General features: G+C 35.4%; 1 protein-coding gene across 7 annotated transcripts in view; it reads left to right on the top strand.

Moving 5' to 3' along the window:
* LEPR (leptin receptor) overlaps positions 1-19,451 on the top strand; it is a 97,231-nt gene extending 77,780 nt beyond the window's left edge. For 4 of the 7 annotated variants that reach the window (XM_053894295.1, XM_019448996.2, XM_019448992.2 and 1 more), the window contains one exon: positions 14,331-19,450. In XM_053894295.1, coding sequence (XP_053750270.1) covers positions 14,331-15,158 — 828 coding nt within the window. In that variant the 3' untranslated portion in view covers positions 15,159-19,450. Of the gene's footprint in view, positions 1-4,624; positions 4,731-11,076; positions 13,572-14,330 lie in introns of those variants that run through there. The other 3 variants (XR_002079838.2, XM_019448997.2, XM_019448998.2) reach the window with 3 other exon arrangements.
* The last annotated feature ends 368 nt before the right edge of the window (positions 19,452-19,819 follow it).

Raw genomic sequence — 19,819 nt, 5'->3', positions numbered from 1 at the left:
GTGGGCATTAAATATATATCTATATCTCAGTATATAATAAAATAAATATTAGAATATTAAGAGTTAAATCTGATGAAGAACAGATATTTGGATATACTTTTTTGGTATAAATTGATTGTCTTTAGGTAAAAGCTGGAATCAATATTTTTAATCCCTGTAATTATTACCATAATTATTTAAATCAATTAAAAAGTATAAAAATTATTCTGGCCTCAAACACCACAACCTGAAAAATATAATTACTGTAATAAAGCTTACATTTAAGTACATTGGTTTTTTTTCAAGCTAAAGTACTTTATGAATTAGCTACAATAAAATAATTTGTACTTACATCTATGATAGGATTTCTTAGAAACCTCTAGTGTTTAATATTTCATTAGTTCTTGTAGTTTCCCTTGAAGCCAGGTTGGTTTTCCACCCATAAAATTGGGAAAATAGAATTCAGTTTTCATGTCCAAATATCAACATGCTGTTTTAAATATCAGTCATATGGAGGTTATTAAGCAGTCTCAATGATTGCATCTTTATTATTAGTCACTGTTGAAAAGTCTTCACTGGTTTCCTTTTAGCTACAAGATAAAGTACAGTCCCTTTAAGCTAGCACTCAATGACTTCTGTCTACAGTCTGTTATCAATTTACATATCCTATCTCTTCTGTCCCTGGGCCTTGGTCATGCCTTTACTGTTCCCTTTACCTCTACAGCCCCACCATGTCAGTGAAGACCTTGCCCTTCTAGGCCCTCTTCCCCAAACCTTCCTTTAACAAAAGTAGTTCAGAATTTCTCCCCCTCTAAGTTCCCAGAGTATTTTACTGTTTAATTTTTGTGAAAAGTGCTCTGAATTCCTGGGGAGTATTTTACCCCTCACAAATATTGACTGACTTCCTGCTGCATGTGAAGTATGAAAGTGAAGATTCAGTAAAGCATTGCTGGTAATTCATAAGAGTGTCTGCTTATATACGTGCAAATCACTGAGACATAGTCGTATATGCTTCAATCTGCAGCATCTCAGTTTCATTTCCTATAAAATGAAGTTTAATAGAACTTACATCATAAGGTTGTTTTGGGGATTGAAGAAGATGGTACTTGTAACATAGTTAAGTTTCAATAACTATTAGTTATCATTATTTTACATATTTAGATGTTTTAAATTATTATTCTTTCAGTTACACTGTGGGGTAAGTATCATTATCTCCATTTTATAGAAGAAAAAACCTGAAGCGCATAGTGATTAGGTGATTTATTTTAGAACCTGGCTTGGCTTCCCTGTTTGTCTCACAGTGGAGCCTGCTCCATTAGTTCTTTTTCTCTCTAGCGGTGGCTTTCAATTTTTTTTTTTTATTTGACTATGACCCACAGTAAGAAATACGCCTTACCTTGCAGCCCAGTACACGCATAGATGTAGATATGCAAAACTGAAAAAGGATGTCAAAGTGATTTTATTATATGCAGTGCTATTTTCAAAATTCTATTTTGTTTTAAAAATACTGATTGCAACCCAGTACGTTGATTTCACATACTAATGGCCTATGACTTGAGGTTAGAAAAACACTGCTCTACAGCTTATCGATGAACAAATGAACAAATATGTAATATTGTAGATATAACAGTGCAAACAATTAAATTGTAATCTTTCAGCAGAAATTAGTCTTTTTTATATTAAATATAATTTATTGTTAAATTTGTTTCCATACAACACTCAGTGCTCATCCCAACAAATGCCCTCCTCAATGCCCATCACCCACTTTCCCCTCTCCCCCACCCGCCATCAACCCTCAGTTTGTTCTCAGTGTTTAAGAGTCTCTTATGGTTTGCCTCCCTCCCTCTCTGTAATTTTTTTTCCCCTTCCCCTCCCCCATGGTCTTCTGTTAAGTTTCCCAGGATCCACATATGAGTGAAAACATATGGTATTTGTCTTTCTCTGCCTGACTTATTTCACTTAGTATAATACCCTCTGTTCTGTTCACGTTGCTGCAAATGGCCAGATTTCATTCTTTCTCATTGCCAAGTAGTATGCCATTGTATATATAAACCACATCTTCTTTATCCATTTTTCAGTTGATGGACATTTAGGCTCTTCCCATAATTTGGCTATTGTTGAAAGTGCTGCTATAAATATTGGGGTACAAGTGCCCCTGTGTATCAGCACTCCTGTATCCCTTGGATAAATTCCTAGCAGTGCTATTGCTGGGTCATAGGGTAGATCTATTTTTAATTTTTTGAGAAACCTCCACACTGTTTTCCAGAGCAGCTGCACCAGTTTGCATTCCCACCAGCAGTGCAAGAGGGTTCCTGTTTCTCCACATCCTTGCCAGCATCTATAGTCTCCTGATTTGTTCATTTTAGTCTCTCTGGCATGAGGTGGTATCTCAGTGTGGTTTTGATTTGTATTTCCTTGATGAGGAGTGACATTGAACATCTTTTCATGTGCCTGTTGGCCATCTGGATGTTTTCTTTAGAAAAGTGTCTATTCATGTCTTTTGCCCATTTCTTCACTGGATTATTTGTTTTTTGGGTGTGGAGTTTGGTGAGTTCTTTATAGATTTTGGATACTAGCCCTTTGTCCGATATGTCATTTGCAAATATCTTTTCCCATTCCATTGGTTGCCTTTTAGTTTTGTTGATTGTTTCCTTTGCAGTGTAGAAGCTTTTATCTTGATGAGGTCCCAGTAGTTCATTTTTGCTTTTAATTCCCTTGCCTTTGGAGATGTGTTGAGAAAGAAGTTGCTGCAGCTGAGGTCAGAGAGGTTTTTCCTGCTTTCTCCTCTAGGGTTGTGATGGTTTCCTGTCTCACATTCAGGTCCTTCATCCATTTTGAGTTTATTTTTGTGAACGGTGTAAGAAAGTGGTCTAGTTTCATTCTTCTACATGTTGCTGTCCAGTTCTCCCAGCACCATTTGTTAAAGAGACTGTCTTTTTCCCATTGGATACTCCTTCCTGCTTTGTCAAAGATTAGTTGGCCATACATTTGTGGGTCCAATTCTGGAGTCTCTATTCTATTCCATTGGTCTATGACACTGTCTTATCTTCAGACCAGGTAGCACTAGTTTTAAAGATGTTCATTCTCTTTATAGAAACTTCACTTTGTTTTGAGTCCATCTAGCCCCATACCTCTCTCAGCTATGCACTTACTTGCTGTAAGCCCTTACTCCCCTTTCATTAAACAGAAGTCATGGTATTTTTTTAATTTGTAAAATATTTATTCCTCTCCTCTCTCTTCCATTGTAAATTCATATAGTAACATTTTTGTAGCTATAGTGATATTTCAGCCATATATATTTATTTGTCGTTCATTCATTCATTCAGTAAGCACATAGTGAGTATTTATATGTAAGTCTAGGATATTGCTTGGATCTTGGAAAACAAATTTTTAAGAGATTTTCCTTAGTATCTGGGAAATAAGACAGATCATAAAGGAGTGGCTGGGTGGAAAGCAGGATAGAAAGAACTTGTCTTCTTTACCATCTCCAAAATAGTTGATTCATTTTAAAATTCATTAATTTCACTCATTCACTCATGGGCTATTTATTGAATACCTATTCTGTGCTAGTCACTATGCAATATCTTCAGGTTGTAATGACCAGAAAACAGAAATTCCTGGAGCGAATGGTCTAGTGGGGAAGATAAGCATCAATCAATGATAATGAAAATAATAATAATATATATGATCTATATGATATACTAATAATTATAAACAACATGTTGTTAAAGAAAAGGATCCATTGTGCTGAACTTAGTGTGTGGGATGGATGGGGACAAGAGGGTGAAGATAGGAAAGCGACAATCGAGCTAAGCTCTGGAAGATGCGTAGTCATTAAATAGATTTTGTGGTGGAGGGGTAGAGCCCAGGCAAAGCCACCTGCAAATATAAAGCCCTGAGGTAGAAAGGATCATAGCACATTCACAAACTGAAAATAGGGAGATTAAAAGACAGTGTAGTTTTTAATTACAATGTAATATTTAATTTTCTTAAATATGAAGGGTTCTTTCTTTTAATATGAGCTTTTTTTTTTTTTTTTTTTTTTTGGGTCAGAAAAACTACCTATATAAGCAAAAATTTTAAAGCTTCACTATACAAGTATATATGAATGCAGAGAATAACCGTCTCACTGTCTCTTTAGGGGAAGCTAAAATATTCTGTCTTCAACATGTGAAGCTCTGAAATTTTCCCTATGCACCACCATGAAAATGGTTTCTAAGTGTTTACCAGGGCAGGGAAATGATCAGGCCCATCTCAGCAAATGCACTTTGAGCCTGCACCAAATGTCTTTTCCTTTCCAGAAAATGGTGTGTGCAAAGGAACCACTTGATGGGTAGAAGTCGGGTCAGTAAATATTTGTAGACTATGTGCTCCCCTGTCTCACATGGACATGATGAAAATGAGCACAAAGCTGCAGCAAATCATCTGACAGACATTATATACAAGGAGACTGAAATACCACTAAAATTTCCTATGTTCTGATAAAATAAAGAAGTGTGAAGAATTTTTAGGATACTTAAAGTGGGTGTGAATATCCTTATTTGTAAGACCGATTTTCCCCCCTCTGCAGATATTTGACTTTATATAATCTTATAAGATATTATTTGAGCACAACTAGTCCTTAAGATGCATAATTTATTTCTAGGGATTAATAGGTACACAGAAAACATAATCAGGAATAAAGGAATTTTTGGAATATAATGGCGATATTTGAAGAGTGAAGAATATAATTTCAAAGGATTTAACTAATGGTAAACATTTAATCCTCTAAAATTCAATAACTTAAGAAAAATCTCATTTTCTACTTTATCTCCTAAATAACTAAAAATAATAGTTTTTAGTCTAATAGAGAAAAATAATATAGTGTAATTCATACTAATTTCTAAAAAGGGTAAGGCAAATTTACTATTGGCTCTTCACTTTCATATTTTATTTTATTTAATTCTCATAGGCCTAACCGTCTTAAATTTTATGACGACCATACTGAGTCTCAGAGTGGTTCGGTGGCTTGTCTTGATCATCTATCCTGTACTTGTATAAACCTTCGTTAAACCCCAGTCCATTGGACTCAAACTGCTACCCTTGCCATCAGTTCCATATTAACAAATGTATTACTTAATTTAACTAGTGCCATTAATTGTACACCTAAAAATAATTGAAATGGTAAATCTTATGTTATATATATTTTAACAAAATTCTAAAAATGGGTAAAAATCTGAATAGACATTTAAAAATATTTTTAAATGTTTATTTTTGAGACAAGGGGTAGAGAGAGAGGTAGACACAGAATCCAAAGTAGGCTCCAGACTCTGAGCTGTCAGCACAGAGCCTGATGCAGGGCTCGAACTCACAAACTGTGAGATCATGACCTGAGCCGAAGTCGGACGCTTAACTGACTGAGCCATGCAGGAGCCCCTGAATAGATATTTTTGCAAAGAAGACATATAAGTGAAAAATAAGCACTAATGCATATATGTTCAACATTGGGGAAATACAAGCCAAAAACACAAGATACCACTTTACACTGGCTAGAATGGCTATAATCCAAAAGATGATAAGTGTTGGTGAGAACATGGAGAAATTAGAACTCATACACTGCCAGTGGGAAAGTAAACTGATGCAGCCCTTTCTGTGCTAACAGCACAGAGCCTGCTTGGGATTCTCTCTTTCTCTCTCTGTCTGCCCCTCCCCCTGCTCATGCTCTCTTTCTCTTGAAGTAAATAAATACACTTTAAAAAAAATGATGCAGCCTTTTTGGAAAATGGTCTTAACAGTTCAACATAGAATTACCATATGACCCAATAATTCCACTGCTAGGTATGTATCCAATAGAAATGAAATCATGTATTTACATGGAGATTTATACATGAATGTTCATAACAACATTGTTTATAATGGCCAAAATGTGGCAACAAGCCATATTTTTTAATATCCATCAAATGCTGAATGGATAAGCAAAGGGTGATATATCCAATTCTAAAACAAAAGGAAACAACAAACAAAAAACCCACAACGTGTTGCAAAGCAAACATACTGTGGTAGTCCATTGTTCTTAAAAACAATGACAGTATTTTTTAAGGAGATAATTTTTTACGTGAAATATTTTCCTTAATTTGTTCTTCACATTCAGATTACTTTGAGCATTGGTTTTTATGAAAGTAATCTATACTTGTAATTCTTTAGATATCCAACCTGGTTTCTAAAATACTCCCTAAAAGTAATTTCTTCCATTTTTTAAGCTATCATTCTCATTGCCTTTGGTTTATAATTAATCAAAAATCCATATTTGCCTCATATTTTTTTATTGATAAAAGTTAAGATGAAGTTTGTCCTGCTTATTCCTCTCATTCGTTTTGGTCCCTCCTTCCCTTTTTAGGGGCACTGACTTTCAAGAATATAGTATGTATTTGTCTAGTTTGTGCTTTTGTACTTTACTGTATCTGTATATGTGTATCCATGACCAATGAACAATAATACTTTTGGCATTAATTAATGTTATCATGCCTTCCATGTCATTCAAAAATTATTTTTGTTCTAAGCATTGTTTTTTGAGATCTTTCCATGTTGATGCCATTAACGGAGTTCAGCTATGTGGACTGGCCAATTGTATTCCATCCTATAAATATATCATAATTCATATGTCCATCCCCCCTATGGATATTTAAGTTGTTTGCAAACTTTTTCTATTCCTTGCAAACAATGCTGCTGTAAACATGGTTGTTAATATCTCTTTGTTCTCTGGGGATGTATATGTCCCATTTTTAAAAAGATAAGTTTTTGCATGAGCATGTGATCAATGTGCATGGTTTAATAGTGAAATAGTATGGAAGAGCATTTGTTGCAAAGTAGAGTGTCCTCCTCCATCCCTAACTACCCTTAGTCTTGCTTTCCAAATGCTATTACTTTAAACTGGTTTGCTTTTAACTTTTCTGGCAAGTCATCTTTATATTTCTAAAAATAATATGCTTACACCACTACGGAATGTAGACATGATCAATTGGTTTCTGGCTATAATGAATATTTATTGATACACATACTTTTCCTTTCGTTCTCCTTTTCCCATGCTCCTACGACATACTGTGTTGTCGCTTTTTCCCCATTTTTTTCAGTAATTACTCTGCAACCTCAGAAGAATCTTTTTAAATTCCATTTACTTCCATCAATACAGGCCACTTGTAGGAGCTCCCCTTCTAGGGAGCTTTATTGTTAAATAAAGACATTAGCACTCTTACCTTCTCTCTCCACCTCCCAGTCTATGTAAATAGAACTCTTCGCTTTAAGTCAGGATTGATAGCATGTTTTGTCCTATAATCATTGTAAAAAACACAAAGTCAGTAAACTGCATTTAGGTGGCTATGGGTATGTAAACACTGTTCCTTGAAGAACAAGTAATAGACGTGATGACATTTCTTGGTAGTTCCAATGTCACAGGAGAATGTTTTTTTAAGAGATATTAGAAATATTTCACCTGTTGGTCAGAATTGTGCCAAATTTTAGTTGGCTTCGTTTTTAGTTTTTATGGGGTTGTTGTTGCTTTTTCTAGTGTTTCTAATTGCCTTTATAAAAATGTTATGTTTATTTTTGAGAGAGAGACAGAGGGTGAGCAGGGGAGGGACAGAGAGGGAGACACAGAATCTGAAGCAGGGTGCAGGCTCTGAGCTGTCAGCACAGAGCCCAGCACGGGGCTTGAACTCATGAATGGTGAGATCATGACCTGAGCCAAAGTCAGATGCTTAACCGACTGAGCCACCCAGGTGCCTGCTAATTGCTTCTTTCAAAGTGTTTTTGAATGTCTGTGTGCTGCTATTATACAAACTTCTTCACTGGACACCTTTTCCCAGTGTATCTGCCCAGGAAACCCTATATCCTCCTACTTCAATCCGGATAAGGTGTTTTCTATAATTTCTACGAGCCGTCACCCAGAATTTTTCCTTAACTGGTTTCTAGTGATTGCTGCTTCCTAAGTTCGTTTCCTTCCTCTTTCTTGATTAACTACATCCTTAAGTAACCTCCTAAGAAATGTTATGTGCTAAGTCAGAGTCTCTTCATGCCTGAAATTCTTTTCATTGTGCCTTCATTGATCATTAGTTTGGTGGAGTAGCCATTTCCAGATGGGACAAACCTTTCCAATTCAACTTTGAAGCAATTCCTGTCTCATCATCTAGCACTCAGCATTGCTTCTGAGAACTCAGATGCCATTCTAATTTTTACTCCTCACTGGTTACTTGCAGTTTTCTTGCATTTAAAAATTCTCTCCATTTGTGTGTTCTAAAATTTCAGTGATGGATCTTGGGAGGTTCTTTTTCATTTAACTTGGTCACCATTTGAAGATACTTTCAATTCCATGCCTTCTGTCTTATCTAAGAAATTATATTATTTCTTTGTGATTTCCTCTCTTCCTGTTTCTTTTGTTTTCTCTTTCTAGAATATGTATTTGTTAGATGTTGAGCCCTTTGCATAGATCTTCTATATTTCTTTTTTTTCAACGTTTTTTTTTTTTTTTTTATTTATTTTTGGGACAGAGAGAGACAGAGCATGAACGGGGGAGGGGCAGAGAGAGAGGGAGACACAGAATCTGAAACAGGCTCCAGGCTCCGAGCCATCAGCCCAGAGCCTGACGCGGGGCTCGAACTCACAGACCGCGAGATCGTGACCTGGCTGAAGTCGGACGCTTAACCGACTGCGCCACCCAGGCGCCCCAAGATCTTCTATATTTCTTATCACTTTAATATGTTCTTTTGTTGTGTTTTGTTTTACATTGAGACCTTGCCATATCCTGTTCTTCTAGTGTTTCTGTTGAACTTTTATTTACTATTACATTTGTAAATTTGCAAGCTTTTTTTTTTCAGAGTATTTTGTTCTGGTTTTATATATGATATTTTCTTAAATCTTACTAGAAGGACCATTTTAAGGATCATTGTTTGAAAAATTCTCTTTTTTCCTTTTTCCCTGAATTCCCTTTCTGCCAGGATCCTATTTTCTTCTTGTTTATATTGGCTTTTCTTTTTTTTAATCTCAGACTTTCCCTAAATATCTAGTAATTATTTGGTTTCCTTTAATGTTTTAGAATGAAACTGTAGATGAGCTGATTGGGAGCCCAATGTGTATAGGCAGGGATTGTTGCTCTGGGTGGGTAGATAGGGCTCTGGCTAGCTGAGGAAAAAATGTACTCACAGTCACTAATACCCCACAGCTGCTTAGTAACTCCCAGGAGAGCTCCTTTGTTGCTTTTGAAAACAAAACCTCAATTTGGGTGTGGAAGGTAGTTCTAATATAAAGGCTCTTCCATATACAACAGAGAACTGGAAGAGCCCCATTCCTTCATATCTTCTTTTACCTGCCATTTCTTCACTCATTTCTTCACTCAACTCACTCATTTACCTGCTTTTACCTGCCATTTCGTCACTCACCATCTCAACTGGATTCAACTAGGCAAACTGGCTTTCTCTTCAGCCACAGCCTGCTCTGGAGATACTTTGGTTTGTAGCTTTCTTTGCTCATCCTCGTTGGTCTATACTCTTCTGGTTGTTTTCCATCTTCTAGAAGTGAATTCAAAATCTTATTCCCTCTTGCCTTCTCAGGTTATCTTCTGTGCTGTGGGTATATATTTGTTGTTTGTGTACTTTTATTGTGACAGAGTTCTACAAAGATGAGAGAGAAATGTGTTCAACCTGCCATCTTGAACCAGAATACTGTGCTACACCATTTCTTTTCATACTTTAAAAGTCAGAATCTTAAAAATAAATTAAAAATAAAATAAAAATAAATATATAAATCAGAATCTTAAACAAAAGTTGAATTCTTGTAGGAAAATACAATGACGCAATAGACTTGCTTTTTCTTCTAATGCAAATTTCATAGTGTTTAAAAGACTGCAACCAATTTGGTTATTTACCTTTCTCTTTAGCAGTGTTGCCTAATCTATCATTTTCTTCCTCTAAATCTAAATCATCTGTCATTTTTTGGGGTGGAGGGGGATCTAACCCCGCTTCTTTGTTGTCTTCTTCACAAGAGTGTACTCCAGTTAACGACTTACTTTAGAAGTGAGAAAGCTAAAGCCAAATAGATTTTCCCTTGTGATTCAAAGACTATCCAAGATTCCTCAGTCTGCTCTAGGCCTCCAAAGAAGAAGCTCAAAGACCTGCAGCTTCCCAGAATGCCAGCCTCACAGATCTGAGGCAGAGCAACTCTGAAATTGGTCTTGCAGAAGTGGGTAGAGCTGGTGTGGTTTTGAGTTGGAAGTTCTATTTAGGAGTACACGTTACTGGGCTTAGAAATACCTATTTCACTCCCCTAAAATATGATTTCAGTTTTCTTTACTTTCCTGTTCTTCATATTTGTTATATGCCCATGAATTATAAGTAGCCAGAGGAGAGACTGAATTAATCGGCTGAAATCTAACACAGCAAGTAGAAAAAGCAAAACAAATAACATGTTTTCCTGCCTGTTTGCAGTTAGCATCTCTTTTCATCTTTCCATTGTTTTATAGAAAGTTTGTTAGACTGGAAGAAAATAAAGAACTAAGTTGGGGTCCTCACTCTGCTCTAATTAGCTCTGTAACTTTAAGCCCCAATTTGTTTATAAAAAAAAAAGGGAGACTCATGGACCAGATGGTTTCTTAGATTTTTTTTTCCCCCTAGATTAGATTAGATTTCCTAGATTAGAAAAATCATGATAATGGTCCACTATTTCAGTTCTTCTTTCTCTTAATTTTTGAACTTTTGTTTTTACTCCTCTACTCTTTTACTCTTTCTTGTTTCAAGCTCTCTAATACTTCTCCTGCTCCTCACTCTCCCCCGCCTATTTATCTTTCCAGCTCTTTGTTCTTTCTCCTTATTCTGTTATTATTGTATAGTTTTTCCTTTTCTGGGGTCACCAGGACTGTTCTTAGAGTGTGATATTAAGGCATGCTTTACGGAAATAGAAAAGGCTACCTTAGTTCAAAATTTTACTCTTTCCTCAAAAGGTACATTACTGTAGTATCACAGAAGAATTGATAGTCCAGAAGCCATGCCTGAGAGAAAATGTTTTTGAAATATTTTATCTTTTGCTTTCTGATTTTTTGTTTTGCTTTCTTATTTTATTTTATCTAAACAGAGAATGGATATTCTTTGAAGCTTAATCATGATCACAACTGATGAACCCAATTCTTCCCAACATTCTGTAGAGTATTAGAAGATTTTTACATTTTGAAGAAGGGGAGACAAATCTAAAAAAATATTTGGTTGAACTATTGAGAACTAACATATAGTGGATGATGCTGATTTAGAACTTAAATAGAAGGGTAAATTTGGGGTCAAGATGTAGGTCTCAGTCCACTGCATTTTGAATATATGCTTACTTTTCAGGTCACATGAAGTTTAACAAGTAATATTCATGGTGTCTGGCTTTTGATTTATCATTTGGATGGTGGTCATAAAACGTTAAAAACTATGACTGTTGCTCTTCCCATGGGTCTATTAGATATTATCAGATATGTAGTAGACAGTGCTGTAACTAGATGAAAGCTACAACTTCTGACACATAACTTTGCAAACACAATGAATCTAATTATAAAATACAGTAAAACTATTTAGCTAATATTTTCACATCCCAAATTTTCCATTTTATATTCTTCTCTAGACATCTGAGCTTATAAACTGACCCACTTGGGTGTTGTTTTGAATGTCTTATAGCTTTTATGTCTATCTAACTTTGGTCAATCTGGGAATTTCTATCGTTGGTATCCTTGCAAATGGCTTATGTGCTAACTTCTGTTTCAGTTCAAAGAAAGCCAGAAGTTAGGGTTTGTGCTGGTCACAGGCCAATGGAAGTTACAGTTCGTATCAGGATGACCTGACATATCCAGGTCAGACTGACCAGATCAGAAAACACATCAGTCTCCAATTCAGCCTCTTTGGAAATTCCTTCTTAAATTTATTTACACTGAACCACCCAAAGCTTCTGGCAGGCATAGAAGTACACAGTGATGCAAAAAGGGAGCTTTTCCAACAAGTTCATGGCAAGGGTAGGACATTTCTCCCTGAAAAAAAGACCCTTGCTGTTTCTATGATGCTAGCATACTAAGTGTGTTATGTTGCTCACATTCAAAATAAACCAAAGCCTCTGTTTGATGAACCTAAATAATATTCAAATTTAGGTAAAGACAGGTCACTAGCATTTAGATTTCACTCAGAGTTTTATTTGATTACCAAAAAAGACACTAAAAATGAGGAGCAATGTGTCCTTTTCCCCTTCATTGACTTTGAATAGGTATCATTGGAATGTAAAATCAAAGTGTGAAATTATGAAAGAATATTTTTTAATTCCTACCAGCTGAATACATACTTAATATGTTCCCAGACTGTTCTAAAATCTTTAAATATTAGGTGCATATAATGATTAAGATTTTGTAATGAACATACTTTTAATAAATGTTGGTGACCCATTGATGAAATATACCTCAATAATATATGGGTATGTGATTTCTTATTAATTATCTTCCATCTGGATGCATTTGAAGATAATTATTTGGTACCAATAATTAGTTACCAGTTATAAGGTTTTAGAGGACATGAAATATGCCAGAGCCATCATCTGAAGAACATATATGAGTCTGCGTGCTATTGGCTATTTGTGTGTATTTTTTGTTTTCATGTTGATAGCATGTAATTCCTTTATTTGGTGATCTTATTTTCTAGGTTCATTGAAATTTTAAGAAATTCAAGACACACAGAGTAGCAAGTTTAAGAAAAAACAATATGAGAAAATAAATATTTGAAGCAAATCATAAAACTAATGATAAATTTCTGTCAGAAAAAAAGGCATAGGAACAGTTTTCATATATTATGTTCATAAATAACAGAGAAGGTTGTGTTAACATGATGTTTGTCATTATGTAGTATTTTAATATCTATATAAATGTATTCCATTTTTTATCATATTTAGCATTTGGTATATTTATTCTTTATGGTTATAATCACAAATATATTTCATTTAAGAATTTAGAACTGTGCTAATGAATTATGTTTTTATATGAAATATATTTGCCATTATGAAGAATAGTTGGGGATACTGTTATTTCAGGGAATAAATTTGAATTCATTCTGGTAGTTTAAAAATTGTAAAATTCAGGGGCACCTGGGTGGCTTAGTCGGTTGGGCGTCCGACTTTAGTTCGGGTCATGATCTCACAGTTCGTGAGTTCAAGCCCCACATCGGGCTATGTGCTGACAGCTCAGAGCCTGGAGCCTGTTTTGGATTCTGTGTCTCCCTCTCTCTGCCCCTCCCCTGCTCACACTCTGTCTCTGTCTCCCTCAAAAATAAATAAACATTAAAAAAATTTTTTAAATAAAAAAAATAAAAATAATTGTAAAATTCAAAAGGTCAATCATATGTATGTTTCACAAATTGAACACATTTTCAGTAGCACTTCCTTTAGTTGCGTTAATTTTTCAATGTGATGTGTCCACAGTGTTCTTTATTTTGCACTTATTTTTCAATATGTTTACATTGTATGAATTGAGCTTTTTACACAGATTCTTGATTTGTAGCTGCTTGGCAGGATTTTTTGTTGTGATGTAACCAGCATTCTTATAAAAGATACGATGTGCATTTGTTTTGTGTCTTTGTCTTCATTCCACATGTTCCGTATGTATTTTTATGTGAAGTTATCTATAAGGAATGGTGACTTAAGAGTCTGTGATCATCTCTTTTACCATCATTGTTTTCAACAAATTGGAGTTAGTTCTTGTCTTCTGGTGATCTTAAGTAGATTTTCAGTATCGTGTAAGGCAGATTAGTCTCAACAGTCACAAATAGTTCTCCTTTACATCATATCTTATGTCATGGCGTAGTCCATATCTTTGGACTAGAGGGTTTGTTCATTTGATTTTATTTCAATTACTTTTTCATTTGAGGTTTAAATTTTTCAGTTTGTGGAAACCTAATTTGCTGTAAAACATGAGGAATTCTCAGAAGATATGCAGCAACCAATCTTTATTGAGACCTAAGCACTTTCAGACCCTCTCTAATTTATTCCTCACCACTATGCCAGGAAGTAAATATTGATAGAACACATTTTTACAGATGAAGAAACCAAAACACAAAGAAGTTAATGTACTTGTCCATGGTCATAGAAGTGGAAGGACTCAAACCAAAGTCTATCTCATCCCACTTTAAACACTAATTTATATGTCTCTTCCTTATGATTTTTGACATATCCGTTTCAGTCCAAAACTAGTTAATGTGTGCTTGACTTATGTCCTTTGGTAGTAAACCTTTTACACTTTCGTTTCTGCAATGATGTCGTAGTGAAGAAAAATACTACTACTAATAATACAATTGAGCGTTAAAATGTGTCTTTTCTTTTAGCCAGAAACGTTTGAGCATCTTTTTGTCAAGCATACAGAATCAGTGATATTTGGTCCTCTTCTTTTGGAGCCTGAAGCCATTTCAGAAGATGTCAGTGTTGACACAACATGGAAAAATAAAGATGACATGGTGCCAACAACTATGGTCTCTCTACTTTTGGCAACTCCGGATCTTGAAAAGGGTTCTATTTGTATCAGTGACCAGCACAACAGTGCTGACTTCTCTGAGCTTGAGAGCAGCGTGGTAACCTATGAGGATGAAAACAGGAGACAGCCCTCTGTTAGATATGCTACCCTACTCAGCAGCTCTAAATCAAGTGACATTGATGAAGAGCAAGGGCTTATAAACAGTTCAGTCAGCAAATGCTTCTCTAGCAAAAATTCTCTGTCCAAGGATTCTTTCTCTAACAGCTCATGGGAGATAGAAACCCAGACATTTTTTATATTATCAGATCAGCATCCCAATATAATTTCACCACACCTTCCGTTCTCAGAAGGATTGGATGAATTTTTGAAACCTGAGGGAAATTTCCCTGAAGAAAATAATGGTGAGAGGTCTGTCTATTATTTAGGGGTCACCTCAATCAAAAAAAGAGAGAGTGGTGTGTTTTTGACTGATGAGTCACAAGTGTTGTGTCCGTTCCCAGCCCATTGTTTATTCACTGACATCAGAATCCTCCAGGACACTTGCTCACAACTTGTAGAAAATCATTTCAGTTTAGGAACTAATGGTCAGAAGACTTTTGTATCTTACATGCCTCAGTTTCAGACTTGTTCTACTCAGACTCGGAAGATAATGGAAAACACAATGTGTGACCTAACTGTCTAATTTCATTCAAGAAACATCTCAGATGTATGTTACAGTGAATCATATGAAGTGTATGTAATACAGTCCACCATGGTTGTGGATATGGGAGAGGAAGGAAAACTGTCAGAGTCAAACTTGAAAGTGAGTGTTTCCAAATTAAAGGTATCTGTCATTGCTCAGTAATATTGACAAAAAATGAGAGAAAGTCTTCAAGAGCCCGGCAATGTAGACTGACTCTTCTAATGATTTCATTAACAAGCTACACTAGGAAGATCTCCAATGGCTTGTTTCTAGCTAGAAATGAACCCAACAAATACCATCTTTGGCGAACATTAGACCTGTGTAGAAAGAGCTAATCTTCTCGATTATACCTAAGTTTGAAAGACACTGTGGGATGTAACTTGTTTCAAGGGTATGGTTGTTTTATCTTGAGTTGTCTTTGTTTTCAACTGATTCACACACACACACAAACACACACACACACGCGTCTATACATAAGAGGCATCCTCGTACATTTTTGAAGTATGTGATGTATTTGTGCCACTTGACTGTGTGATTTTAAGATTTTGCAATTTAACAAACTTGCCTTGAGCACTTACTCTGTGGTAGGCAGTCCGCTAAATGTTGCAGATTTAGATCTGGCCTGGGGGATATACTTCTGAAGACTGACAAGTAAGCTGATCTTTATGTATCAAATATAACCATGCAATGATACTACCTATCAGAATGGCAGTACTAGAATACAAACAGTATTTTGATGACAACAAAAGCATTTTGAAAACATAATGTGTGTCTTAACGCTTCCCTATAAAAGATGTTGCAGTGGTTGCTTTCTGATACAGTTAGATGACTAAATTCTACTGTATATCACTCTGGAATTATTGTCTTCCCTGATTCCAACTTGTTTGTACACTTTTTTTTTTTCTCACTTCTCTTTCATATAACCACCCACTGTGTTAAAGATTTCCATATTTTATCTCAATCAATTATTAAAATAATTGTATGAGACATGTACTGCTATAACACCCTTATTAAAGATTAGAAGATTAAGTAATTTTCCCAAGGACACAGAGTTAGTGTATAATGGAACCAGAATCCAGATTTAAACCGAGATCTTTTAATGCTAGTGATTATGTTTTAAACCTATATCTTACGTTGCCATCCATTAAAAAAATGACTCACAAGCAGATAAAATTTGTTAAGTGGATATATAATGCTGGGTGAAAATGAAGTGAGAATTACACAGATGTTGTTTTTGCCTTTAAAGACTTTAATATTTCTTGTTTGTTTCAGTTTTTGGTATGGCAAGAAAGCTCCGAGACAGCATTTTGAGCAACAAACTAACCAAGAAACCTGCAGAGATAGATGTTGAGTGTCAATAAATCAGAATTTCAAGATGATCAGTATAATCAAAATACATACTTTAGTACTCAGAAATATGCCTATTAGATTGCTAAGCATCACCAGTTTCATACTTGGCCTGAGAGAGGATCCTGCTGATTTTACTGTTACCCTAGATAAAATCCTACACTCCATCTCTATTCTAGTTGTGGCCATATGAAATGAGAAGTTCTAGACAGTGACAAAGATCTCAGGGCCCAAACAACAGGTATTTTTTTTCACACTTCATGATCATTTGCCAATTCGAAATCAATAAAGTTGTTTCATGCCATAAGGATTGTTGAGATATCTCAGGATCTCACATACTCATCAACAGATAGGTGACTCACAAGAGAATGGTAGAGGGCTCACATCAACTCACTGAATTATGAGTGTGGTATGAAAGCCTTAGTTCTATACAAAGATAAATTGAGAGAATACATTTTTTTTCACTGATGTTTTAAGTGGTTTACATATTCAGAAACAGAAAGAAATTATTGCATGTATGGAAGTTCTGGCAAAATTGACCATTATTTTTAATGCTGCTCATAGAATATAGAAGTTTAATTGAGGATGCAGTATAGGAGAATTACATTTTGCTCCATTCTGCATAAAGTTAGAGATTAAACAATGAGCATGTCCACTGAGACCCAACAGTCTCCTGTGGCCTGGGACCCATGACTATATGACTATGGGGAAGAGAAAGTGATAGATGTTCCAAACAGCCTATGATTTCACCATGCTATGTGTATGTGGCAGTGAATTTAGAAGTCCCAGCACCAGTGTAGTTCTGCAGGTCTGAGTTAAAGGAATTTAGTAACAATATATTAACGAGATCATTGACATCCCGGTGCACAGTTCCAAAAACAAATGAAAACATCTCAAGTAGTGAAATGCCAAGGGAGTTGTTTTCATGGAGAGGGCTGAATGGTAGAGTTTGGCCTATTGGTATATATAGATTTAGATCCTATCTGTTGTCAGTGTGTTAGGGCTCTGATTTTCACTTTTGAAAGTTTGTTTCACTGCATATATCACTATACATTATTGGGTCTTTATGAAAATTATCTGTCATTAAGTAGTGGGTTTTAATAAAAATATAGGTAAATTTAGAACATTTTATACTTCAGGATGGTCTGATATTTTCCATTTCTTTCCAAAGATTCCTTAAAAAATTTTTTTAAGGGAGAGAAGAGCTGAAATATGGATTTTCACTTTTAAACTTAGGATAAATCTGGAATTTGGAGTATTTCTCTTAAGGCCTTGAATTGCAACACAAGTTACCAGTCTCTCTAAATCTGAACTTGATGAAAAGAAATTCAGAAGTTAATAATTTGGGATATGGCCTCAAGGTTCAACATAAGACAAATCACTTGTCAGGGTTAATGAGATTATATGTTTCCTTTGTTAAACCCCCTAAAACAAAGAAGAAAAATCAAGGTGTGGTTATCAGTAACAGCAGGGGCCTCCCACGGAGCCCTGTGTTCCCATTTGGAGATGGGCTACATATGGACAAGAGGAATAGGAACAGGTATTCTTTTATTTTTAAGCCTCGTCTCAAGTAGTAAGAGGACTTGGATGAAATTTGCAAACCAGTGGGTGATTCTGGACCTATAATAAGGTTTTATGGCACCGAGCATGAGCTGCGTTTATCTTCTCTCTTCCCTTTCCAATAAAACCAACTCCCTCTTTCCAAATATCAAACATATGGTCACATTCCCTTAGGAATATTCACTTTGACTACACAAATGCTGAGAGAAGAGAAACTTCCTTCACAAACTGATGCCAGATTCCAAAACTACTTTGGTTGGCACGGGATACAGGCTAGGCCATCAGAGCTGTGCCCATGGGGACCACGTGGGGTTGGACAACGTGCTAAATGGATCAAGACATGCTGCAACCATATGTCTCCTAGACGTGGATGGAAAAAGACCTCTTTCCAAATTCCTTCCTGTAGTTTTAAAAAGAAATGTGCTCCACTGTTCATCTTTTGAGGGTCATCTTGATAGTTAAGGACTCTTCTAAAGTAATTATTATTGAGAAAACACACTGTCAGATGTAAAACACAAAATTGTCCACTCTACTATGAAAAACTGCGTTTGAGGAAAAGAATGCAAACATAGTCACCAAAGAAAATGTGAAGAAGCATTTACAAAAGGAAACTAGAGAAGTCAGTAGTTTTGCCTTATCTTGCACAACTAAATTAAAACAGTAAAGCACGCCTGCACACAGTCACAATGTTGGGGGGGGCAATTTAGAATACAAAGGTCTTCATTAGAACTGAGTCATGTTACTTGTTACTTGTATGAGCATCAAAAATGGTTTCCATGGGTGTTTATATTGAACAAATTATTTTTATACAAAGTTTATCAATCAGTATTTATTTTGGAAAGCTGCTGAAGATGTCTATTTTTCAAAATTACACTTCAGATGTTTGGCATTAAATTCAATTTTGTGAGGCCCTTGACAGGATATTTTAAATAATGGTCATTCCCTGGAACTGAGAAAGAATTTGGAAAATATCTAATTTTGTAGTGAAATACCTAGATTGCAGATATTGTACTTTAAAAACGTGTCATTAAAGTTGGTATCAGTTACTACTTTCTTTTAGTCACCATTGGTACTTTAATAAATGTTATAAGTGTTGAGAATCATTTTATAAAATGTAATTAGTCTAATTCTCCTTTATGTTCCTAAAGTCATAAAGAAGGAAGATAATTTACGACTGTGAATATTTTCATTTTTTTATCATTATAAGTCATGAACGATGTCAGAATTTTAAGAAATGGAAAGTCCAAATAGAGTTATTGTGAATTTAAGTTATTTTAGAATTACTTCATCTATTGTATGATTGCTTTTAGTAAAGATTTGAAAATATAAAGAAGTAGGGGCGCCTGGGTGGCTCAGTCGGTTAAGCGTCCGACTTCAGGTCATGATCTCGTGGTTCGCGAGTTCGAGCTCCGCGTCGGGCTCTGGGCTGATGGCTCAGAGCCTGGAGCCTGCTTCCGATTCTGTGTCTCCCTCTCTCTCTGCCCCTCCCCCGTTCATGCTGTGTCTCTCTCTGTCTCAAAAATAAATAAACGTTAAAAAAAAATTAAAATTAAAAAAAAAAAGAAAATATAAAGAAGTAATCTTTGTAGTTTATGTCAATAGTTAATATAAAATTTTTATACATTGTTAGCCTTTATATCTTCAAAATACTTATATAATGCCTTGGCTTTGAAAGGGGTTTGAAAACATTTTAGATGCAAGTATTTCCCTTTATTGTTACTGTCTCTGGTATCTACTCAATACATCACCCCACA

Source organism: Panthera pardus, unplaced genomic scaffold, assembly GCF_024362965.1.
Source record: "Panthera pardus isolate Hobbes unplaced genomic scaffold, ASM2436296v1 HiC_scaffold_11, whole genome shotgun sequence".
Classification (NCBI taxonomy): Eukaryota; Metazoa; Chordata; class Mammalia; order Carnivora; family Felidae; genus Panthera; species Panthera pardus.
The sequence above is the reverse complement of the archived record's forward strand: the minus strand, read 5'-3'. Positions and strand labels throughout refer to the sequence as shown.